This window comes from Ipomoea triloba, chromosome 11 (genome assembly GCF_003576645.1).
Source record: "Ipomoea triloba cultivar NCNSP0323 chromosome 11, ASM357664v1".
Classification (NCBI taxonomy): Eukaryota; Viridiplantae; Streptophyta; class Magnoliopsida; order Solanales; family Convolvulaceae; genus Ipomoea; species Ipomoea triloba.
Genome location: NC_044926.1, coordinates 11021956 through 11047519, shown reverse-complemented (window position 1 = coordinate 11047519; position 25564 = coordinate 11021956). Strand labels below are relative to the sequence as shown.

Sequence of the window (25564 nt, the reverse complement as noted above, 5' to 3'; positions counted from 1 at the left end):
TATATATATATATATATATATATATATATATATATATATATATATATATATATATATATATAGGGATCAGTTTACGTGCAAAGACTCCTAGTGAACGATAGGGTGGAATGTGAGCCATTGATGATCTAATCTAGATAGATCAACGACTCAAATCAAAAAAAATTATTTTTAAAAAAAAACGCCCTTCTGCCAACATGCATGCAAATGAAACTGTCTCAAACTAATGCACTTTAAGATATAAAACTACGCACCATAAGTTATAAAACCAAGTACCTTAAGGTATAAAATAACGCACTTTAAGTTTAAACTGATGCACTTTATACTAAAAAAAATGACTCATCATAAGTTTTAAATATACGCACATTAGGAAGGAAAAACGACTCACCTTAAGCTACGGAAAGACGCACCTAAAGCTTTGGACTGCTGCACCTTAAACTAGAAAAGTGGCGCACCTTAAACTTTAAATATACGCACCTTAGGAAGGAAAACGGCGCACCTTAAGCTATGGAAAGACGCACCTAAAGCTTTAGACTGACGCATCTTAAGGTTTCAACAAAAAATGCGCCTTAAGTTCTCAACTAAAGAACTGATACACTTTAAGCACAAGAACCATGCACCTTAGGAAAGAAAGAAACGCACTTTAAGTAGGAGAACGACATTTCACTCTGTTTGTAACTATGAACACATTGGCGTTCAATCTCGCCTTAGGGGTGATGCTATTCGTGCTCCCCTTTGTTTTCTACTGTGCGCTTTCCTACACTTAGCTCTGTATTTCATGAAAGTCAGCTTCCTCATCATGTTGTACGTAACCGGCGAGCAGGAGAAGAAAGCCACAACCACGGTACGTGTTAGTGTATATGTCTTTAAGGATGTTTGGCATTACTTATTGTGCACGCTTCTTTATTGCCTTCTTAAAGACGGCCTTATGGGCTCCGTGGTGGATGGGGAAGCCGTATCGTATGATGTGCAAGCTTATTGGGTGTATGGGCAAGGACATGCAAAATGGGTTTCATGAGCTTCAGCTGCAGATACAAACTGTGGGCTGGTCAGGCGATCTCCTTGCCTTCTATTATCGCCAGTAGCTTAGCACTCACATATATATATATATATGTCACCACTCCGCCCGCCCATACATCAACATACATTTTTATCGTTTTAGAATATGATGTAATAATTGATAAAAATGACTTTGATCTCTAGTTGTATGTGTTACGTTGTTTGGCTTGTTTTGATGTGTTTTTGTTTATCATTTTAATTGGTAATTAAGTTGAACTTGTTGGGAAAATAGTAGCAACATTAACAGAGGCAGACACTAAAAAAGGAGAACAAAATCAAGTGGGAAACAAAGTTTGTGCCGTGTTATAATAGCACTACCTTAAAAGCGTTATTTGTCTGGTGACGGTGCAATATAATCAAGATTTTCGGTACGCTTTCGACAGGCAACATAGAATAATCACGTTGAGCTTGCACCAACTTAAACGGGGACGAACCTGACTAATGCTCAGACTTAGGGAAGCAAACAAAAGGGAGGAAGAAAGTTTATGTTGTGTGTGTTTGAACTCTAGAGAATCTCACTTAAATAGTAGATGCCAAATGATTATGAACATACCACCTAACAAATCTTGGCCACTTATACCAAGTTGTGGTTAAGACTAAATCACCAAGATAATTGAGAACCACAAATATTTCATGGCTTGTATTTTTCCAACAATCCCCACAAATGCAAGGGAATGAAAAGGAAGATCTGTCTAGGTTGTTCACAAGAAATGATGATCCCCACACATTCAAAGTAGAAGTCTAGAAAGGACAATGTCTGAGCAATACAAATGAGCTGACCTTAATATCAGTGTTTAAACTTGAACTGATACGTAGTTACATTGAGTAATTTTCTTTCCGAGAGTGACATTAATCTTGAACTCATCGGTTTGACAAATTTTGAACTCAAGATGCACATCAACTCTAAATTGCACTTGTAGTGATTTTACTTGCACTTTTATCTTGCAAATGTGCACCAACTACTTGCACTTATAACACATTTACTTACACCAAAGTTCTAGTTATTTACGAAAATGCCACCGCGTCATTTTTAAAAAATTACATTTGATTCGTTGATCTGGACACGTAGACGGTTGTGGATTGTTCTTATTTCTCTGCTGGGCACCAGTTCTCATTAGAGCGCCCCTATATATATATATATATAGCATAACCATAGCATGGGGTTTATATAAAAAGAACGTACTTGTATTTTAATTTAAGTCTTGAATGAATCGTTGGATCGGAATATATGTGATAAAACAATAGTTAGTGAACTAATTGTTAGAATAAATATACAATCATAGAAGTTGTAATAATCTAACCTCATTGTGGAAGCTAATAGGATCATGTATCTCCAGCCATAGTTGTCATATTCGTAGCAGCATTGCTTGAAGGATTATGAGGAATTTTAGAGTGTTTTGTCTACCACTTGTTTCCTGGGCAATGATATCTACTATTTTGTACAATAATTCACCCTTTATTTGAGTTGTTTTTATGCTTATTTTCTTTATCCTAGTGAAATTGAGAATTGTTTGTGTGTTATATTGTTACAAGGGTTCAATTATCCACAAGGAGCAGCAAATGAAGAATTTTGGAACATTTTGGACAAGTTTTGGAAGAAAAGAAAATTACCAAGGAATAATAGGAAACAAGAATAAGAATTGGAAAAGAATTGGAAGTTGTCTCATGGGCCCAAGGCCCATCTATCTCTTATATATTCTACATATTCTCTACAATTTAAAGAGTTCTCAACCCTAGTTAGTTTTAGTTTATTTTTCCATTCTCTTTATATTTCCTTAGTATAGTTTAGATTAGTTTTATATTAGATTATTTAATCTCACGCTTGGAATCACAGATTGAAGTTGGAATTGTTCTTCATTATCAGTAAAGTTTACTCTTCCCGTTATATTCCTTGCAATATTTATGATGATTTATTATAGTTTTGCTTTGTTTACTTTTATGATGCGTGAGTAGTTAGTTTTTGGGTTTGGATTCGGGTTCTATTGCTATTCTTGATGCTAGGTTTATAATTATTGCATAAAGGGATAATTTATTGATCTAGGGTTTTATATTTGAATTGGATTATATTTTCCTCTTATTGATAATTGATGCGCAGCTTTTATTGATTTGTTTTGGAGATGATTTCATCACAACGAAAGTTGGGTGAAAGACTCAGTCTAACCAATTTCAACCCAATTTTTCCTACTATGAGAATAGGGGTAATTTGGGGGCTTATAATGCTTTTGTGTTTAAGGTTATGATTGATGCATCACGAAAGTGGGGCAATCTTAGCCTAATTCTTGTTATTGATTACGAAAGTAGCTAACTTGAATTCTTGAGTGCATTGCCAATAAATCCCTTGGTTAATTGTTTTTCCCTAATTTTTAGATTGTTAGAGCATCAAGATTGCAATACCCCTAATCTGACCCCACTCTTTTATCATATAGTTTATCCCTTATTTAATAATTTGTATTATTTTATTTCCATTCATTAATTTTAGTTTGCTTGGATTCTAGTGAATTCCAGTACTTTAGTGCCTAGAATTTTATAATTCACACAAATACAAATACGTGTCATAGCCCCAATCCTCAGCGGAATGACATTTACACTCTCTTTTACACTCACTATTATACTCATCAGGTAACTAGATGGTGTAGTCTGTGTCGCTGTACCAGGAGCAGTGGGAGGACCATGGCTTAAATAGCGTGCCATCATTATATTATAGGCTAAGTAACGGAAAGTGTTACTTCTGTTTTAATACCACAACATAATGGCCATAAATGGCTTAATGATTTGCACCACTTAATAGTGACATTAATAGAAAATGTTACACTAATAGCATAAGCATAGCTTGGGGTTTATATAAAAAGAACGTATCTTTTCGTAAAGACTAGAAATCCAATTTTATAATTAAAATAATGGTATTAACATAAGTCCAGCCAATCTATATGAGATTTGATATTAATTCTATTTCAAATTAATTGTAATACAATATCATGACTATCCAATCTCCAAAAGTCATTTATCAAAAACATAAAAAAAATAATAAAAAAAAAACGAAAGAGGATAAGAAAAACAGTTTAATTAGGGAAATTTAGGAACGTGCATTGCGTTGAAAGTGCATGAGGATGTATACGTCACAAAAGCGCATCAAGCAAACGTGAATTGCGTTTTAATAATTAAATAATGCATACCCTATTTGTAAGCAATACCTCACAAAAGCGATGCAAGCAAACTTATATTGCGTTTTAATAGTTGAATAATGCATACCCTATTTGTAAGCAATATAAGTAGAATATTCTTTTATTATTTTTTTTGACGTGTCCACCCAACCCAAAAGCAAGCATACATCTCTAAGCTAAGCAACTAACATATTCCAATTTTTGAAGAACGTAACGTACATTTCCGAAATATAAAAACATACATTTGCTTCATTCTAAGAGTTTGTGTATATGATATTGTAGTATTTAGTCAACTAAACAAGAAACATTACCCTAACGATATAATATAATGTCCTCCCCTTCCCAATCCCATTGGGACGTGTTGACAATGGCGGCTAAAGAAAATGACGTCACTGCCCTATACAAATCAATCCAAGACGACCCAGAGATCCTAAACAAAATCAATGATATCCCATTTGTGGATACCCCACTGCACGTGGCCGCAGCAAATGGAAACACCCTTTTCGCCGTTGAAACCATGGCCATAATGCCATCTTTTTGCAAGAAGCTCAACGGCGAAGGCCTAAGCCCGTTACACGTGGCCCTGCAAAACGGGCGCCTCGAAACCGCGCGCCATATGGTAAAACTGGAGAGCGGGCTGGTTCGGGTGGGCGGGAGGGGAAAGATGACGCCCATGCACTACTTGGTCTCCGTTACTAAGAATGGTGACGCCGAGAAACTGGAGCTGTTGATTGATTTTCTCATAGAGTGCCCCGAAGCTGTTAAGGATGTCACGGTTGATTGCAAAACCCCAATGCATGTGGCGATTGAGTCAGGGAGTTTTGACGCTTTCGGAGTGATGTTTGGTTGGCTTTGGAAGACTGGTAATATCAATCTTTTAAACAAGGAAGATGTCAACGGCAACACTGCACTTCGTCTGGCTGCACAACACTCCATTAACTTTCCTGATGATGAGGTATCATCATACACACCTCTCTACTGCATGTGTGTGGGTGTTTTTAGCTTATACTAATTTCATCTTGTTGGGCGAGGCTGATAACGGGTCAATTCCGACAATTGGTGGCTAAGATATGGTTGAGCGGAGATCAATAAATGATCAAGTCCAGCCCCTGCCTCTCGAGAATGTAATGGCGGTATAAAGAAACAAAATTTTATCTTCGCTACTACATAAAGTTTTTTGCGCGCTATAGTGGTAAGTGCTTGGTCCATATCAGAGCCAAAGTAAAAATTGTACAATTAAGAAGGGGAAGCGGGGGGTTTAAGACAATTCGAGTGCTGGGAGGTGAATTGTTGATAGTGGGCCAAGTGTGGCTAGGGAATTGTTAAGCCTCTAACACCTTGCCCCTCAAAATATGTGATAGAAAAATAAAGTTGCACATTCGCTATTACCTCTAATTAGTTGTTGGCCTGCTTGATCTACCACTTATTTATTTATTCATTTATTTATTTATGAGTAACACTTGTGTGAGACGTCTCACGTATCTTTGACCTCATTAATCAAAGATTTAACATGTCTCACTGACTGATGAGACAAGTTTTTGCCTTTGTGCGGGCGCATGCAGTCTGCAGAGTCAGGCGATGAGAGGCCAGAAATAATCCGAAATAATGCATTCAAAAGAATCCGTAAGAGCAGTAAAGAAATACTAGGCAGTGCAGAGGCAAAGGAGCGATTAAACCGCATCACATTCTTCATGTCACCGGAGACACCCATGCAAAAGCTCATCCGTTACTCCGCACACGTCCACAAAGGCTTGTCAATGGAAGTTCGGAACACGGTGCTAGTGGTGGCGGTGCTGGTAGCCACCGCCGTGTACCAAGCAACTCTCACGCCCCCCAACTCCGTCTTACAAACCACCGATGGTGACGATCCCATTTCTTCCAACAAGATTACGCTGATGATGATGACCCACCTGCACAAGCATCATTTCAAAGTGTTTGTAATTATGAACACATTGGCCTTCAACCTCGCAATAGGGGTGATGCTATTCGTGCTCCCCTTCGGTCTCTCCAGCGTTTTCCTACACTTGGCTCTGTATTTCATGTCCGTCAGCTTCCTCACCATGATGCACGTGACCGGCGGAGCGGAGCAGAAGGCCATGGCCACGGTGCTAATGTATTTTTCTTTGGCGCTGTTTGGCATTACCTATTGTGCGCGCTTCTTTATTGCGTCCTTAAAGACGGTGTTATGGACTCCGTGGTGGATAGGGAAGCCGTATCGTGTGATGTGCAAGCTTATTGGGTGTATGGGGAAGGGCATGCAAAATAGTTTTCAGGAGCTTCAGCTGCAGATACAGACCGTGGGCTGGTCAGGCGATCCCCATGGCTCATATTATCGCCAGTAGCTTAGCACTCACATTATATATGTCACCACTACTACGGCCGCCCATGTATCAACGTACATTTCCATCGTTTTAGAATATGATGTAATAATTAATAAAAGGCAAAAACTTATGTGAGACCGTCTCACGGATCTCAATCTGTGAGACGGATCGGGTTATTTATTAAATGGGTCAACATGTGCATCTCACGCCCTCCCTTTATCATTTCTCTACCGTCAATGTTTCTCTCTCTACAGATCGATCTCGATCGCATCTTCGATCATCCATTCCTATCTCCTCCGCTCAAGCTAGCGCTCTCCGTCTCCCTCCATCTCAAATCCTCTGCTCAAGCTCTGTGTTTCCTTTAATCTCCTCCACCTCTATTTCTGTCATATCCTCCAACTCCGGTAAGTATTGCAACTCAGCAAATGAGAATTTCACTCATCAATCTCACATCTCCGATCCTCTGCTCCCATCTCATCCGCGTCTCCGTATCCTCCCATCTCCAATCCTCCGCTCAAGCTCTCTACCTCTCATCTCCCCCATCTCCATTTCTGCCGTAGCCTCCAACTTCGGTAAGTATTGCAACTCGGCAAATGAGAATTTCTCTCATCTCAGCTATGTTTGAGCAGAAACTGCAATGTATCTTTTTTGTTTTAGAGTACATGTTTGGAAGCTTGTGAATAATTATTGTGATAATTTGAGTAATTCTTATTGCAACTTTAATTACATTTAGATTGAGGAATGCTGAAAGTCTAAAACAGAACCACTATGTTCACTTCTCACTTGCCAAAAACTCCATATTGAATTTAACCCACATATATGCTCAATGATTACACATAATATTACGTATTCTTAACATGACTCCAAGTTTTAGTCTTACAGAGAAAAAAAATACTTTAAACAAAGAAAACAGAAACAACATCATTAGACAGATGTTGAAATAACAGATATAGTCAGCAAAGCAAGAATAATATGTCATTGGATGTTCACAGTATTAGATTTGTGCTAAAATAGTATTGTGTTTGATTATTAGAGTATTGATTATTCATTTGTGCTATGAAGTACTAATTTAGGGTAAAAAGTGTTAGATTTAATGCTTAAAGTATTATGTTTAATTCTTAAAGTTATGATTATGCTTACACCATAAAATAGTATATTTGCACCATAAAGTATTAGATTTAATGCTTAAGTGTTGAGTATTTATTTGTGCCATGAAGTAGTACATTTGTGGTATTAAGTATTGTGTTTGATGGTTAAAGTATTAGATGTAATGGTTAAAATGTTGAGTATTCATTTGTGCTATGAAGTACTAGTTTTAGGCTATAAAGTATTAGGTTTAATGGTTAATGTATTGACTATTTATTAATTTGTGTTTAAAAGTACTAGTTTTAGGCTATAAAGTATTAAACTTTATGATTAAAGTGTTGAGTATTCATTTGTGATATGAAGTAGTATATTTGCACTATAAAGTATTAGATTTAATGGTTAAAGTGTTGAGTATTCATTTGTGTTATAAAGTACTAGTTTTAGGCTATAAAGTATTCAATTTAATGGTTAAAGTGTTGAGTATTCATTTGTGCTATTAAGTATTGTGTTTGATGATTAAAGTCATGATCATTCATTTGTGATATAAAGTAGTATATTTGCACCATAAAGTATCAAATTTAATTCTGAGTTTTTTCCCAAAATGGTCCCTCGACTATTGCTCATTCTCAATTTTGCATTTCGAATTTCAATTGCACCTAATATGGTCCCTCGACTTTCAAAAACTTACCCAATTTGGTCCTCCGTTACATATTCCGTCAAATCAGTGTTAAAATGGAGGGCATTTTCGTCCATTTACATATTGTTAGCCTAATAAACATTGAGAAATAGTTGAGGGACCATTTTGAGAATAGTCAAGGGACCATTTTGGAAAAAAATTATTTTATTTATTTTATTTTTGTTTATTTTCATTTTTTAGACTCTATAAAATTAGAATTTCTATGCATTGTTTTCTTACAAATATAAATAGTTAAAGTCGTGCAATCCATCCTAAAATTTTTTAACTTTTTTATAGACTTTTTCCCTCTATCTAAATATACAAACTATTCCTATGCAGATTTACAATAAGTTTCGTAAATTTCATAAATACTCATTTTTAAGCACCGATTAAAATAATTCTTAGTCACATCTGTAGACTGTAGTACTAAATATATTACTTTGAATTTTTTTTATAAATAAGATATAATATTATTAAACTCAAATAATTAAAAATAATGTGCCCACAGCACAAAGATTTTATGATTGACTTAAAAATTAACTATAAATTTTATTGTTGAATACAAATTGACAATTATTAAACATTATTTATAATACTTATTGTGTCCCGTGTAATATACTAAAATTATTAGGTGGGATTTTTATAATTAAGGTATAATTTTATTAAATCAAAATTATTAAAAATAATGTGTCTAATTACAAAATAAATTATACTTGCCTTAATAATTAATAAAAAAAATAAGAAGAGGAAAACATATAAAAGATGTCATACAATATCTTAAATAATGTAAATTAATATAAAATTTAATAATTATTTTGAAATCAAATATAGAAAATATTGCAGGAAACATTGACGAGATTTTACTTTTCGGCTCACCTGAGAAGTTCACTAGAAAAATTTACCTTTCAGTCCAATATTTTCCCTACATTTTACACTCTTTGGGTGTCTGCGCTTGAAAAAAAAAATTATTTTCAATGGTAAAAGTAATATTTAATGTGATACATAGTGATTGATTGTCTATGAACATAAAAAAAAATATATGAGTATTTATGAAATTTACGGAACTTATTGTAAAATTTCATAAGAATAGTTTGTATATTTAGAGGGGAAAAGTCTGTAAAGAAAGTTAAAAATTTTGAGGTTGGATTGCACGATTTTAACTATTTATATTTGTAAGAAAAAAAAATGTATAGAAATTCTAATTTTATAGAGTCTAAAATGAAAATAAACAAAAATGAAATAAATAAAATAGTTTTTCCCAAAATGGTCCCTTGACTATTCTCAAAATGGTCCCTCAACTATTTCTCAATGTTTATTAGGCTAACAATAGGTAAATGGACGAAAATACCCTTCATTTTAACACTGATTTGACGGAATATGTAACGGATGACCAAATTGGGTGAGTTTTTGAAAGTCGAGGGACCACATTAGGTGTAATTGAAAGTCGAAATGCAAAATTGAGAATGAGCAATAGTCAAAGGACCATTTTGGGAAAAAACTCTTTAATTCTTTAAGTGTTGAGTATTTATTTGTGTTATGAAGTAGTACATTTGTGCTATTAAGTATTGTGTTTGATGATTAAAGTATTAGATGTAATGGTTAAAGTGTTGAGTATTCATTTGTGATATGAAGTACTAGTTTTAGGCTATAAAGTATTAGGTTTAATGGTTAATGTATTCACTATTCATTTGTGTTTAAAAGTACTAGTTTTAGCCTATAAAGTATTCAATTTAATGGTTAAAGTGCTGATTATTTATTTGTTATATGAAGTAGTATCTTTGCACTATAAAGTATTGTGTTTGATGATTAAAGTTATAAATATTCATTTGTGTTATGAAGTAGAATATTCGCAGCTGCTGCTAGGTAATGGAATGGAATAAATTGAGAATGGAAGTATTGTTGCATTAATGTTGCTGCTGCAATGTTGATTTAACCTTAATATGAAATTCTGAAATGCTATGAACAGCTGCTCTTATTGAATGGCAGTGCAGATATGCTAACAGTAGGTGAGTTTCATCTAAATACTGTGGTTGCGGCTGGTTTTAATAATATAATGCTCTAAGATAGTGGATCTCTTTGTGGTTGAAATTGTGAATCTGGAATGGTTTCTTTAAATAATTTCTAGAATTGGAGGTCATTTGATTAGATGGGTTCAATGATTTATATGGCTTGAATGTGCTTGAAGTTGAATGTATGTTTTGTTGCTGTTTGAGAGGCAATACAATGTGCTGCTACTGGAAAATAAAGGGCAGTAATTTGCTGATAGAAGTGTGTGCAGTTTGGTTTGAAAATTCAATATTGAATTGTTTGAGATTGGGTTGTTTTAATTGTGAGTACTATGGCAGTATAGTCTGCTCAAATTGAATAAATTAGATGGCAAAAGTGTTTGAGAATGATTGAGTTTGATTGGGTTGAGGAGACAGAGACAATGACGCGAGATGCGGCGTGAGATGCAGAGGGTGAGAAGAGTGAGCAGCGTTAGATGCATGAAGAGAAACATAAAAAGACACATGATATGCACACGTTAACCCGTATACTTGTGTGACCCGACCCATCTCACGGATTGAGACCCGTGAGACGGTCTCACACAAGTGTGACCCTTAATAAAATGACTTCGATCTCTAGCTGTATGTGAGAAAATCTTATAAAGAATATTGGTTGTGTTTTGGAACTAAAAAAAAAAAAAAAAAAAAAAACAGATACACCTTAAGAAGGAAAACAGCACACCTTAAGAAGAGAAACAATGCACATTAAGAAAAAAAAAGCACGCACCTTAAGCTTTAGGTTCACTCACATTAAGTTTCAACACTCACGCCTTAAGCATACAAACCACGCGCCTTAAGCATACAAACCACGCACCTTAAAGAAGAAAAAAAAAACTCACCTTAAGCTTTAGGTTGACTCACTTTAAGTTTCAACTACTCACCTTAATAAAAAAAATCACGCTCCTTAAGTACAAAAATCACGTAGCTTAAGCACAAAAATAAGCACCTTAAGAAGGAAAACCGCGCACATTAAAATTTGATCTAGATGCAAAAATTACCAAATTGCCACCGCATTTTTTTTAAAATTTATTTTGGTAATCCTGGACGTTGATTTAAGTATCCATGACTCAGATTTAACCGCGCAACCGCAAGGGAGACCCCCAATCGCACGACAACTGAATTATATATATATATATATATATATAGGGTTGACTTCATATGAGACAACACTTTCCCGTTGATCTAATAAACTAGATAGATCATCGGCTCAAATCAAGAAAACTTATTAAAAAAAACGCATTTATGCCAACATGCATGAAAATGATCAACTCTCAAACTGATGCACCTTAATATATAAAACTGCACACCTTAAGTTATAAAACCATGCACCTTAAGGTATAAAACAACACACGAGTTTTTTGCATTTTTAGTCCCACGACTATAGTGGCACTTGTAGGATTGGTCCACGACTTTCAAACTTTGCAATTTTGGTCCATGACTATTGTTTTTGTTGCAAAAATGGTCCTTTCGACGCCGGAAAACAAAAATTGGTGGATTTTCCGGTAATTTTTCCCCGGAAAAAAAAGGACATATTTTTCGTCAATTTCTCGTCGGAAAATTTTTTTCCTTTCAAATAGGATTAAAATTGACATTTCTAAACAATTAATTTAAGTTAAAACAAATTCATTTCTAAAAACATATGTAGTCAATTTAATTATTTTTTATTTTGGTAAACTAATTAAAGTTAAAACTAATTCATTTCTAAAAGCATACGTAGCCAAGTTAATCTTAGTAAAATTAAATACAAATTTCAAATTATTTTTACTTTTTCGTTTAAATTTAAATTATACTTACTTTTTAGCCTTAAGTACAAATTCAAAATTATTAATACAAATTCAAGATCAACAAAAAATGATATTATTAGGATTAAATTTAAACTAAAAAGTAAAAATAATATTTGAATAATTTTGCCCAGTAGTAACATCTGCCAACACAAAGGGGAATTTTTTAGAAATGTTAATTTTAAATAAAAATTAAACTAAATTAACTTTTTAGAAATGTCAATTTTAATCCTACTCGAAAGGGGAATTTTTTTCCCGACGAAAAATTGATGGAAACTATGTTGATTTTTTTTCCGGCGAAAAATTGCCGGAAAATCCGCCGATTTTTGTTTTCCGGCGCCGGAAGGACCATTTTTGCAACAAAAACAATAGTCATAGACCAAAATTGGAAAGTTTGAAAGTCGTGGACCAATCCTAGAAGTGTCACTATAGTCATGGGACTAAAAATGCAAAAAACTCAACAACACACCTTAAGTTTAAACTGATACACCTTAAACTAGAAAAATGACGCACCATAAGCTTTAAATATACACACCTTACACTACAAAAAAAACGTGTTTTTAGTGACGGACAAAATCCGTCGCTAAAAGGGCAAAATTCGTCGCTAAAAGTGTTTAACGACGGATTAGCGACGGATTATGTCCGTCGCTAAAACCCTCCTCGCTAGAATTTAGCGACAAAATTTTTGTCCGTTGCTAAGGTTTAGCGACGATATTTTCGTCGCTAAGTAAAATAAATCCGTCGCTAATTTCTTCCGGCGACGAATTTAATGATGAAATTTGTGAGGGAATAACGACAATAAAATCTGTCGCTAAACCTAGCAACGGAAAATCAGTCGCTAGGTCAAGAAAAAATCCGTCGATGATTTCCTACTTTGAAGATCTGGTGACGAATTTGAAAGGGAATAACAACGGATATTTTCGTCGCTAATTATATTTTTTTTTAAAAATATTTTATTTATTTTAATTAAAACCATATTTTTTTAATTTACATGTTAAAGCTTAAAATCCATATCAACACACTATATCTAACACTATTATCATCAGCACTACCTAATACTATCAAATTACCATCAAACTTTATATCATCATAAAATTAAACTATTATCAATCTTTATAGTAACACAATACTTTAAATCACACTTTAATACAATAATATATATCATCAAAATACAATAGTATCAAATCAAAAACTACAGTTACATAACAAAAGTCTTTTGGTTGATTCTGGAAGTAAATGATGCAAATCCATTCTTTGTATACAACATTGATGGAAGTAAATGGAAAATGGAACCATCATTGACGATTCAAATTTCCGTCGCTAGATTTTTATTTTGAAAAAATTTTGCCCGTTTCATTAATTATCTAGTGACGGAATTTTAAATCCGTCGCTACTTTAGCAACGAATTAAATTTCCGTCGCTAGATTTTGTCAAAAAAATTCCCGCTCACTCTTACCGGGTTTATTTTGCTTCTAAAAAATTAGTGCGAATTTTTTGACAAAAATCCGTCGCAAGTTTATGCGCGACGGAATGAATCCGTCGCAAAATTCCGTCGTTAACGACAAAAATTTTCCGTCGCAAAATTCCGTCGCTATTCCGTCGTTAACCTATCGTTAATTTTCAATTTTTTAAAAATAAGCAAATCCGTCGTTAAACCGTCGCTAATCCGTCGTTAAATTAACAACGGAATGAATCCGTCGTTATTTTCGCGTTTTTTTGTAGTGTTAAGCTATAGAAAGACGCACCTAAAGCTTTGGACTAGTGTACCTTAAACTAGAAAAGTGATGCACCTTATGCTTTAAATATATGTACCTTATGAAGGAAAACGATGCATCTTAAGCTATGGAAAGACGCACCTATAGCTTTAGACTAGCGCACCTTAAAGCTTTTGCACATGCTCATATCGTCTTTGTCTGATGAAGTTTTGTATGTTGCAATGGGACATGCCATGTCTTAGGGCCTATGAAGACTATTGAAGTCGCCTTTGGGTCTTCTTCTCGGGCACAATATTTGAGTCTCCATTGTCGACTGCAATCTTTGCACCAGTGGAATTCCACTACGAGTGAGTATCTTGGCAAAGCCAAGATTTTAATTGGACTCCGCCCTAAGTACCATGCAATGATCTCCTCATTGACTACTAAAGAACTTGTGACAATTGACCAACTAGTAGATATATTCACCAAGCCACTAACCACAACAATGTACGTTAAATGATCGATCTAAGCTAAGGACAAGCTTAATGTTCTCTCTAGATAATCTTAAGTTTGAAGGGGCGTATTAAGACTCTGTATTCTAGGCACACAAATTCCTTCTCTCTCTGTCTGAAAGAACGACGTCGAAAGTGAAACAGACGTTAAAAGTGTCAAAAAATTGATGTTAAAGGTAGTCTTTTTGTAGTAGTGAAAGCAATGTTAAATGATCCAAGGGACACACTTAATATGTTGTCTCTAGATAATCTTAAATTTGAATGCGTATTAGGATTCTGTATTTTAGACACACTAGAATTCCTTATCCCTCCGTAGTATTATTGAGTATTAGCTTTTACCATTCATATCGTGAATGTGACTTTTGTATCCTTATAAATACATATATTCCTATAGTTTAATATTATTGATTGATCAATGATAAGATTTGTGTCAGTACTAATGTAGTATTACTCATCCCCGCAGTCGGGGACCACAAAATACTTGGCATACATACATGCATTAATTTATTATGACCAAACTTTTTACGTAAAAAGAAAAGAAAAACCAAACAAGCAAGCTACGCCAAAGTAAAAGCAAACATAGATCGAGCTTTTATCATAAGGCTATTTACTAATGATAGGGATGCATGTGTCCACGGTCCACCAAAAAGCAAGCATACATCTCTAAGCAACTACAATATTCCAATTTTTGAAGAACGTAATGTACATGTTTCCGAAATATAAAAACATTTGCTTCTAAGAGTTTGTGTATATGATATTGTAGTATTTTATTTAGTCAACTCAACAAGAAACAGTAACCTAACGATATAATAATGTCCTCCCCCTTCCAATCCCATTGGGACGTGTTGACAACGGCGGCTAAAGAAAATGAGGTCACTGCCCTATACAAATCAATCCAAGACGACCCAGAGATCCTAAACAAAATCAATGATATCCCATTCGTGGATACCCCGTTGCACGTGGCAGCAGCAAATGGCAACACCCTTTTCGCCGTCGAAACCATGGCCATAATGCCCTCTTTTTGCAAGAAGCTCAACGGCGAAGCCCTAAGCCCGTTACACGTGGCCCTGCAAAACGGGCGCCTCGAAACCGCGCGCCATATGGTAAAATTGGACAGCGGGCTGGTTCGAGTGGGCGGGAGGGGAAAGATGACGCCGATGCACTACTTGGTCTCCGTTACTAAGAATGGTGACGCCGAGAAACTGGAGGTGTTGATTGATTTTCTGACGGCGTGCCCCGAAGCTGTTAAGGATGTGACGGTTGAGTGCAAAACCCCAATGCATGTGGCGATTGATTCGAGGAGTTTTGAGGCTTTTGGAGTGATGTTTGGTTGGCTTTGGAGGACTGGTAAGATCAATCTTTTATACATGGAAGATATCAACGGCAACTCTGCTCTTCGTTTGGCTGCAGAAGCAGAACAGACCATTAAATATACTCAGCAGGCAAGTATATATCATCATACTATACTATGCATACAAATACAATTATGTTAGAATCAATAGCTTACTGATCAAAAGTTATAACTAGTAGTAAAGATCCAACTTTATTTTCTTATACTTAATGTACTAGAATGAGTCCTCCACAGACCTCACCCAACAATCACCTAGCTATATATTGTTGGATTTGGCCGGCTACTGCTCAACAAATTATATAGGGAAAAATAATTAAATAGGCCTTCAAACTTTTGTTAGCTCCCTACACTTTTAAAAAGTGCAATTAAACACTCCAACTAGCTATTTAGATGCATTGAAACTCCAAAATTGATTAATAACATCCAATAAAAGGTCATTCAGATTATGAAAATTCCAACCATTACCACCGGCTTCATTGAGGAGAAGGCGACCACACCTGGGTGGCCTTCTCCCTCAGAGAGGACGACCATTGTGGTCGCCTTCTCTGCCGGAGAGGGCTACCAGTGGTTGCCTTTCTCTGTCGGAGAGGGAGACCAACTGGTGGTCAATCACTGATTTCTTTTTTATTATTATGATCAATAACATCAACAGTAAATAGTGATGGTCATCTATGGCCTATATAATGGTAATCTTTTGGTTATGGTAAATTAAACTTATTTCATCCAATTTACTAAGTTGAAATGTTTAATTGCACTTTTTTAAAAATTTAAGGAACTAATTATAATTTTTGTGTAAAGTTAGATGGCCTATCTGACCATTTTCTCAGTTATATAAATACTTGGATTGTAATTATAATTATATATATATATATATATATGCATGGCCGCATGCAGTCAGGTGTGGAGTGTCCAAAAATAATCCGAAAAGCATTCAAAAGAATCCGTGAGAACACCAAAGAAATAATAGCCAGCGCAAAGGCAAAGGAGGGATTAAACCGCCTCAAATTCTTCCTGTCACCGGAGACACCCATGCAAAAGCTCGTCCGTTACTCCGCACACGTCCACAAAGGCATGTCAATGGAAATCCGGAACGTGGTGCTAGTGGTGGCGGTGCTGGTAGCCACCGCCGTCTACCAAGCAACTCTCACGCCCCCCAACGCCGTCTTACACACCAAAGACCCCACTTCTTCCAACATTATGCTCACCCCATCTCCAATCACCAAAAATGTCCACTACAAGCACCATTTCACTCTGTTTGTAACTATGAACACATTGGCCTTCAATCTCGCCTTAGGGGTGATGCTATTCGTGCTCCCCTTTGTTCTCTACAGCGTTTTCCTACACTTGGCGCTGTATTTCATGTCCGTCAGCTTCCTCATCATGTTGCACGTGACCGGCGGGGAGGAGCACAAGACCTCGGCCTCCGTGTTAATGTATATTTCTTTGGGGCTGTTTGGCGTTACCTATTGTGCGCGCTTGTTTATTGCGTCCTTAAAGACGGTGTTATGGACTCCGTGGTGGATAGGGAAGCCGTATCGTGTGATGTGCAAGCTTATTGGGTGTATGGGGAAGGGTATGCAGAATAGTTTTCAGGAGCTTCAGCTGCAGATGAAGACCGTGGGCTGGTCAGGCGATCCCCATGGCTCCTATTATCGCCAGTAGCTTAGCACTCACATTATATATGCCACCACTCCCGCCGCCTATGCATGCATCAACATACATTTTCATCGTCTGAGAATATGATGCAATAGTTAATAAAATGACTTCAATCATAGCTGTATGTGTTACGTTTTTTGGCTTGTTTTGATGTGTGTTTATCATTTTGGTGTGCAACCAATTAAGTCACAAAGCTTTGTGTATGTTAAAATAATTCATTGAAATAAAAATATTTCTCTGCTATCTTATATTCTATTGCGATATATATATATATATATATATGGGGCACTTTCTAATGAGAATGGGCGCCAAGAGAGAAATAAGAACGATTTGCAACCGTCCACGTGTTCAGATCAATGAATTAGATATAATTTAAAAAAAAAAAAACAAAACAAAAAAACAAGGCGGTGGCATTTTCGTCAATAACTCAAACTTTGGTGCAAGTAAATGTGTTATAAGTGCAAGTAGTTGGTGCGCGTTTGCAAGTAAAAAGTGCAAGTAATATCACTTACAAGTGCACCTATTTTCACTTACAAGTGCAAATAATTTATCTTGTTAATATTCATGCACCTATGTGCAACTAATTATATGTTACGTGCAACTAGTTATAACGTTAGGTGCACTTAATATTGATGCTCAATGTACATTTTACTTGCACCTGTAATACATTTTACTTGCACTTGGTGGACTGTATGAAATTGTTACTTGCACATTTTTTTTTAAATTGTTACTTGCACTTGTAATACATTTTACTTGCACTTCGATGTTCAACTATTTACGAAAATGCCACTGCATTTTTTTGAAAAAATTAGTGTTTCTCATCCATTAAATCTGGACACGTACACGAATGTCATGCGTTCTTAGTTCTTTCCTGCCTAGGCGCACCGTTCTCATTTGAACGCAATCCTATATATGTATATATAGGATAACTTATCTGGTGCATAACTTTTAGGTTAAAGATCAGATGGTCACCAATATAACTCAGGCCAGGGACTAATAAGTTATAAAAAATGCAATTCTCCCTTAATTCTATTTCAAATTAAATTAATTGTAATACACCAAAGACCTTGTGGTCTAGTGGCCTCTGGTGCATATTTCCATGTGGAAGGGAGTGGGTTCAAGCTTTAATGGAGGCATCTTTTGACTTTTTGTGCTTCCCACTGCATGCATCAACTAACAGGTAGGCCGGCCGGGAATCCCATCATTTTAATACCAAACACCAATATAATATATATATTTCAGCAGTGTTTTTTTTTTTTTTTTTTTTTTTTTTTTTTTTTTGTCTGTATCGTTTGGGCGAGAGCCAGGATACTTTCATCAATCTAGAATATGATGTAATAATTAATAAAATGACTTCTCTAGCTGAACTGTGTTGTGTGATTTGTTTGTATGTTTATCATTTTGGTGTGCAAGGAATTGAATTAAGTTACAAAGCTTTGTGTGCTAAAATAATTCATTCAACTAAAACTATTTTCCTGCTATATGTATATTGTTCATTTTCATAGTAAAAGAGTAAAATTACATATTTTTTTGAGTACTACTGACTCTGTGACAATGTTTCTCAACCTGTGTTTTCTGGAACACCGGGTGCCACTAGACCACAAGGTTTTTGGCGAGTAAAATTACATATATTTTCACATTATATATTTTTAATCTTTATTAGCAAATTTAATATGAGTTTATATATTATTAAATTATTTCATTTAAATAATAAATTATTGTTATTATTATTATTATTATTATTATTATTATTATTATTATTAAATATAAGAAAATCTTATTGTTTGTTAATGTTCAATTCTTTAATTTAGTGAGACAAACACGTGAAGTAAATGACAGTGGAATGTGATGTTATGTTGTGCTCTGGGCGATTTTTTGCACTCATGCACAACATTGGATGCACCGTACCGTAGAATGCCGTAAGAATCGTGTACACACCCGCCACATTAATAGATTACGTTGTGCACACTCTAAAACTGCATTGTGCAGACGTTCACATTGACATGCACACATACACATCTTGCACCACCACAAGGCAAATGTGCACGCATATGTATTATAGTATGCACACGCCAAGTTTAGAATGCACACACAGATCACATGAACACAAAGTGCACACTAGGCCATGACAAGGTGCACATATATGACGAAAACCCAGTAGTGAGGATCAACAGCGAAAATGCACACCTACGGAGGTCACAATGCACACCAGTACATTGCTGCAAAAACTACACATATGCCAATGACAAATATAGACAATATTATACTCAAACGATTGACAATTAACGCAAAAATGAACTTGAGTCCGTGAATTATATATATATATATATATATATATATATATATATATATATATACTATTCATCTTCCTTCAATTTATAAATGTCATTATATAGTATTTTTAAGAGTCAATTAATTTAAATTTAATATTAATAAATTCAATATAACTACAAAAATTAGTAAAAGTTTTTACAGTATTATGTGTATATACTCTTTGTCCAAACAAAGAAAATATTTATTTAGATTTAGCTATTCATCTAATTTTAATTTAAAAAATGCAAAACTCTTTAGGTAATAATTTACCCCCTTTTACGTACAATGGAAATTAGATTTCAAAGGTTAGTTTTTAAATATGAAAATATTATAATGAAAAATTAAAACAAATGCATTAAAAACTTGATTTTAAAATTAAATTGTGTTTATGGTTGATAGATAAAATATAAGATGTAAAATGTAATAACTTGGACGTATATGTGTATTGATTGAATAGAGAATCGAGAGTTTAAAGTAACTGAGGTAAAAGATAGAGAGATACATTGTCGAAATGGTAACAGCTCCTAAACATTTTTCATTGGCAAGATTCAAACATTTACTTGCATTTCAATTAGGGGTCGTTGGTTCAGGTCATATGAGATTACCTAGGTAATCTGATTCTGGTAATGTTATATTACCTTGTTTGTTTCAAGTTATGAGATTACCGGTAATGTTATATTACCTCAAAGCTGATGTGGCGGTAATATTTCAAGCTAATGTGATTACCCCGTTTTGTTAGGTAATCTAAGATTACCTTGGATTATTCCAACTTTGCCCTTGTTAACTAATCCTATAATAATAATAATAATAATAATAATAATAATAATAACACAATAACATATATAAAATAAATATATGTTTATATAATCAAATATACATGTGTGTATTTATATATTTATTTTTTTAATATTAAGCATCAATACATTCATACATATAAATAAATAAAAATACACACAATAAAGGCACACAAATAAATAAATAAATATGTGTGTGTGTGTGTGTGTGTGTGTGTATATATATATATATATATATATATATATATATATATATATATAAGGACATTATGTAAATTGTCTCATATAACCTAAAATATAACCCATAACCAAACAAAGTAATTATATTCAACAATCCAAACTAAACACATAAGGTAATCTTACATTCCCAAAATCTCACATTACCTTCTTGGAGGTAATCATATTACCTGGGGTAATCCAAGATTCTGTGAACCAATTAGGATAACTTCTAGGTCCTCGGTAATGACAACCTTATCCTTTGAAATGTAGTTATTTGAGAATAAGAAAGGGAATACTTTTGAGAATAAGAAGGAATACTTTGAAATGCATGCATTGCAAAATCAGAATTTTATCTTTTTTTTTAAAAAAAAAAAAAGAAAAAGAAAAATTTAAGTTTTACAAACTTTAATTAATTTTTAACATTTTCATCTAGTGGTGATGGGTGAAAAGAGTTACCAAGATAACAATTAAAGGGTAAAATTTTAATGACTAAAAATGTCATTTCCCTAAGAGCATCCGTAATAGGGAATTTTTTTTTTTTTTTTTTTTGTGATTTTTGAGGAGTTTTTGTAAGTGTGATTAAGAAATAGAATATGAGAGGAGAAAAAATAAAAAAAAAAAATAGAAAAAGGTAAAAAGAAAAGAAAACAAAAAAGGGGCTAAAAACTGGCGCATTCAGTAAAAGAATGGAAATAAACAAACGCGTCACCGAGCGAGTGCAGGTGGGCATTTGTTGTGCACCCAACACGCACAACATTCCTTGTTCTCTCTGAATAATTATGTTCCAAAATTCATTACTTGCAGATGAACTCATTTCTTCTCTTTCCTGGCTTCTCTTCAACTCACAATGTATTGTTTCAATAACCCCAAATAATTCATTAATATGGATGCTCTAAGTTTTGTTAAGATTTATAGAGTGAAAAAAGTCACAAGATAACAATTGAAAAATTTAATGACCAAAAATATAATTTTTATTTTTAGAAAAATTGTAATGTTCGTCTCTAAGTTATATGGTAATTGTATAATTCGCCCCTAAGTGTTGGTCATACTCACTTTTCGTTCCTAAGTTATTATTGATGTTATACTTTTTGTCCCTTTACCAATAAAACATTAGGGACAAAATTTGTAATTTTAATATAACTCAGAGACGAAAAGTGGGCATGAAAGGACGAAAAATGCAACGACAATAATAACTTAGGACAAAAAGTGAGCATCACCAACACCCAGGAATGAATTTTATAATTACCCTATATTTATGGACAAAAAGTGTAATTTTCACTTTTCCTTTTACAATTACAATATTTTACAATTACCTTATAATTTATAGACAAAAAGTTCAATTTTCCCCTTTACTTTTAATATAATTACAATTACAATAGATGTTCTCTCAAAAAAAAAAACAATTACAATAGATGAAATTCTCTCCTAAAAATTTATTGTATATATACACACACACCAGTTGTTATACCATGGACCATGGTCCACAATGCATTGTGGACCATGGGTCATGGTTGATACTACAGTTGTGTTGAAGGGATACTGCAGTTGTGTTGAAAGGGAACTGCAGTTGCGCGGAACAGAGGCCGTGTCATCCATCTGGAAATGCAGTTGTGTTGAAAAGATACTACAGTTGTGTTGAAAGGATACTGCAGTTGTGTTGAACGGATGAGTGGTCTCTGTTTTGTGCAAATGCAGTTTCCTTTTAACACAACTGCAGTATCTTTTCAACACAACTACAGTATCCTTTCAACACAACTACAGTATTAGCTATGATCATGGTCCATAATGCATGGTCAACAATATAATTTATAGACAAAAAAGTACAATTTTTCCCTATACTTTTAATATAATTACAATTACAATAGATGTTCTCTCAAAAAAAAAAAAAAAAACAATTACAATAGATGAAATTCTCTCCTAAAAATGTATTGTATATATACACACACACACGGAGGAATAAGAATTTCCAGCCCTTTGCTACCTCTCTCTCCAAAATCCGAAGAAAGGACCAAAAATGGCGTCGCCATCACGCCTCCAAGTTCTCTCGTTGTTCCGGTCACTGCTGAGGACGGCGCGTGACTTCCCAGACTACAACATACGAGAGTACACCAAGCGCCGTACCATTGACGCCTTCCGGCAGAACAAGGCCCTCTCAGACTCGTCTCTGGTTGCCGTCGCCTTCTCAGATGGAAAGGCACAGCTCGAGATTGCCAAACGTCAGGCTGTCGTCTATGGCCTCTATGCCCCCAAGATCAAGAGCGTTATGGAATTAAAACACTGATTCCAAGAATCAATTTTCCTTAGGTTTTGTAATTTTAAATTGCCATACGTTAGGCTCCAGAGCTAGGTTTCTCTGGAGTTTGGATATTGATTATATGCCAGAAATTGAACTCTTGTTAATTTAATTTGTGTTTCCATTTTAATATTAATTATACCTGCTTATTGATGTGATGACTGATGAGTGGTTGATAGAAGCTTTTGATTTAGTTCAACTATTTATATGTTTGTGGACAGGAAACAGAAGAGTTTTTAAGGAATTTAAGTGTCTGAGATTAGGATTTTGGAGAATTGTTGTTGTTCATAGGCTACCTTACATAAATGCAAGGTGCTCTGGGAAGGTTAATGTATTTTGGTTAATAATCTGCAGCTTTGTTGGCAACTCTTTGTGCAGAGTTACTGTTTCCATTTTCCCTTGCTTACATCTGATAAGTTCCATGAGCATGATTGTTACATAGAGGTTCATTGCATAACAAACAATCCATTTTTCTGTCTGTACAAGATTGTTACTTTGTTAGCATTCTCCAGAAAAAAATATTTGCCATTTTTTGCATTTGTTGTTGTACCTTGTTATTTAATCCTTCCTGTTTGTGCTTCTCGTTGAGTCATTTATCTAGATTAGCTTTGCTTGATATTGATGATTAAAAGATAGGTCACTTGGAAAAATTGAGAAAATCATTGAATCAGCTCGTGTCATCCTCCCACCAAAAGTATTCCTGATTCTAGAGCAACCAGGCCATGAATTCCATGGGCATGTGGATGAAGTTTTGGCCTTTTCCCATTGAAGAAATGGGGTTAATTTTGATCTTTATGCTGCTTTACAAATTAAAATCTTGTGGGGAATGTTAAAATTTTATATATTCTGGTTTTTGTTACTAGCCCTGTTGGCTTTATTTGTAAAGTTGCCTAGAATGGAGTCCACTGTACTGCAATATTTACTATCATCTTCTGTGGATACAGTAGATCATTTGTGGGAAGCAGGACGTGATCAATGCCTTGTGTTTTTCTGCATAATAACTATGGTGAGCCTATTTACTTGAGATATCCTGCACTCACAGACAATAACTGTGTTTGTGTTTGTTTGTTTGTTTGTATGGCTAAGCCTATTGTATTTATAATTTTACTTCTTCTGAAGTCACCTGTATAGAACTCAATCCCGTGGATGATAATTATTTTATTAGTGTTTCCATTGATGGAAAAGTACATCTTTGGGAGGTGCAGCGCTGCCAAGTGATTGATTGGAGCGATATTAAAGACATACTGACTGCTGTTTGTTATTTCCCTGATGGAAAGGTTTGATTAATATCTTTCTTTTTTGTAATGAACGTTTAGCTTTCGATAGTTTTAGATTCAAACAACACCTTTTCGCTGGTGCTGGGTGGTATTGCAGGATCCATGGATGCCAATTGCATATTCTATGATTTGGTAGGTCATAGGTATGTATGCCTTTTTTACTATCTTCTTTGCGTTTCATTCTTTTTAAATAGTTGCAGCATGCCAGTAACAGTACTAAGTAACTTAGTGGTTGTAGCTGAGTATCTCCCGACTGTATTATTCTAGAAAAACACCATTGTTCGGTAAGTGATAAGTGTAATTTGGGAGGACAATCATTTTTTTTTTCTTTTCAAAAACAGGGTTAACTTTCACAACCTATTTCTTTGGCAAAAGAGCATTACTCAAAGCTAGCCTTCCCCCAATAAGTTAAAAACCCAAATTGGTTGTCTTCGTGTTAAAAAAAATTGATTTTTCTAAATTCATGTGATAATATTTAAACAGAAATAGATTAGACATTGGGATTGAGCAATTAAGATTGGGGATAATAGTGGTTTGGTGGAGACATGAGCTGTGATGATGGCAATAACTAGGTAATGTTCAAGAGAAGTTATGGTTGCAGGAGGAGGAGGAGGCGTTTATTCTTTTACCTATATCTAATTTTAGAAGTGTAGATTTTCTAATACTTTTAATACTGTAGATGTGAATCATTGGGCCCTGCTAAAGTATGGTATTTCACTATACAATAATGAAAAGGGACCCATTAAAGAATAGAGGAAAAAACAAGTGAAGATATTCTGTCAGGGGATGTTAAAGTTCTTTTTCCTGCTTTAAATCATATTTGTAACTATTTGTGAGGAATGATTGAAATGTTTCAGAAACAAACATAACTATGTTCGTGAGGAACAAAAAGAAAATCTTTCTAGATATTGCATGGTTTTTCAGGAAAAAAAAAAAAACGAGGAGCTGTTGAAGGTTGATTGATTCCAGCTAAATCCCGACATAGCTATAAGGTCCAGTGTTGAAGCTTTCAAGAGGTTGAAAGCTATAATTTCAATTCTTTAGAAGAAGGATGAGAGATTAAAGTCACTTGAAAGCTTTAGCAAGATCATCATTGGTAATTAAATTTTGTTTCATTCACAGGTTTCAATTTCTTTTTATACTTAAGGCGCTTAAAGACCCCCCTAAGCTATCAGCTTGTGGTGTTAATTAAATTCTATTTTCATGATTTTGCACGCTGGGAGCATATTAGTTGATACCAGTGGTATTAGTCAAGTTAATTTTGAGGAATCTTATTGTATGATTGATACCAGTGATGATATGTATAGATCAAGAAAGAAGGGACAAACT

At 34.6% G+C, this 25564-nt stretch overlaps 3 protein-coding genes across 3 annotated transcripts; all 3 read left to right on the top strand.

Moving 5' to 3' along the window:
* Positions 1-4584: 4584 nt before the first annotated feature.
* Positions 4585-6755, top strand: LOC115995903 (ankyrin repeat-containing protein BDA1-like). The gene is made up of 2 exons (XM_031235049.1): positions 4585-5172; positions 5780-6755. The coding sequence occupies exons 1-2, from the start codon at positions 4585-4587 to the stop codon at positions 6557-6559; spliced, it is 1368 nt and encodes a 455-aa protein (XP_031090909.1). The 3' UTR covers positions 6560-6755.
* An 8352-nt stretch (positions 6756-15107) lies between these two features.
* LOC115997397 (ankyrin repeat-containing protein BDA1-like) lies at positions 15108-17559 on the top strand. The gene is made up of 2 exons (XM_031236941.1): positions 15108-15774; positions 16578-17559. Exons 1-2 carry the CDS (start codon positions 15145-15147, stop codon positions 17343-17345), a joined length of 1398 nt encoding a protein of 465 aa, XP_031092801.1. The 5' UTR covers positions 15108-15144; the 3' UTR covers positions 17346-17559.
* A 5070-nt stretch (positions 17560-22629) lies between these two features.
* On the top strand, positions 22630-23116 carry LOC115997310 (LYR motif-containing protein 4). The gene has a single exon (XM_031236846.1). The coding sequence runs from the start codon at positions 22680-22682 to the stop codon at positions 22944-22946; it is 267 nt and encodes an 88-aa protein (XP_031092706.1). The 5' UTR covers positions 22630-22679; the 3' UTR covers positions 22947-23116.
* Positions 23117-25564: the final 2448 nt, after the last annotated feature.

What these genes read in the sequence shown, in the direction of transcription:
- LOC115995903 (XM_031235049.1), top strand. Translation starts at nt 4,585, where the DNA reads ATGGCGGCTAAAGAAAATGACGTCACTGCCCTATACAAATCAATCCAA. An exon ending in TTAACTTTCCTGATGATGAG is followed by an intron (nt 5,173 to 5,779) that starts GTATCATCATAC and finishes GGGCGCATGCAG; the next exon opens with TCTGCAGAGTCAGGCGATGA.
- LOC115997397 (XM_031236941.1), top strand. Translation starts at nt 15,145, where the DNA reads ATGTCCTCCCCCTTCCAATCCCATTGGGACGTGTTGACAACGGCGGCT. An exon ending in CCATTAAATATACTCAGCAG is followed by an intron (nt 15,775 to 16,577) that starts GCAAGTATATAT and finishes GGCCGCATGCAG; the next exon opens with TCAGGTGTGGAGTGTCCAAA.
- LOC115997310 (XM_031236846.1), top strand. Translation starts at nt 22,680, where the DNA reads ATGGCGTCGCCATCACGCCTCCAAGTTCTCTCGTTGTTCCGGTCACTG.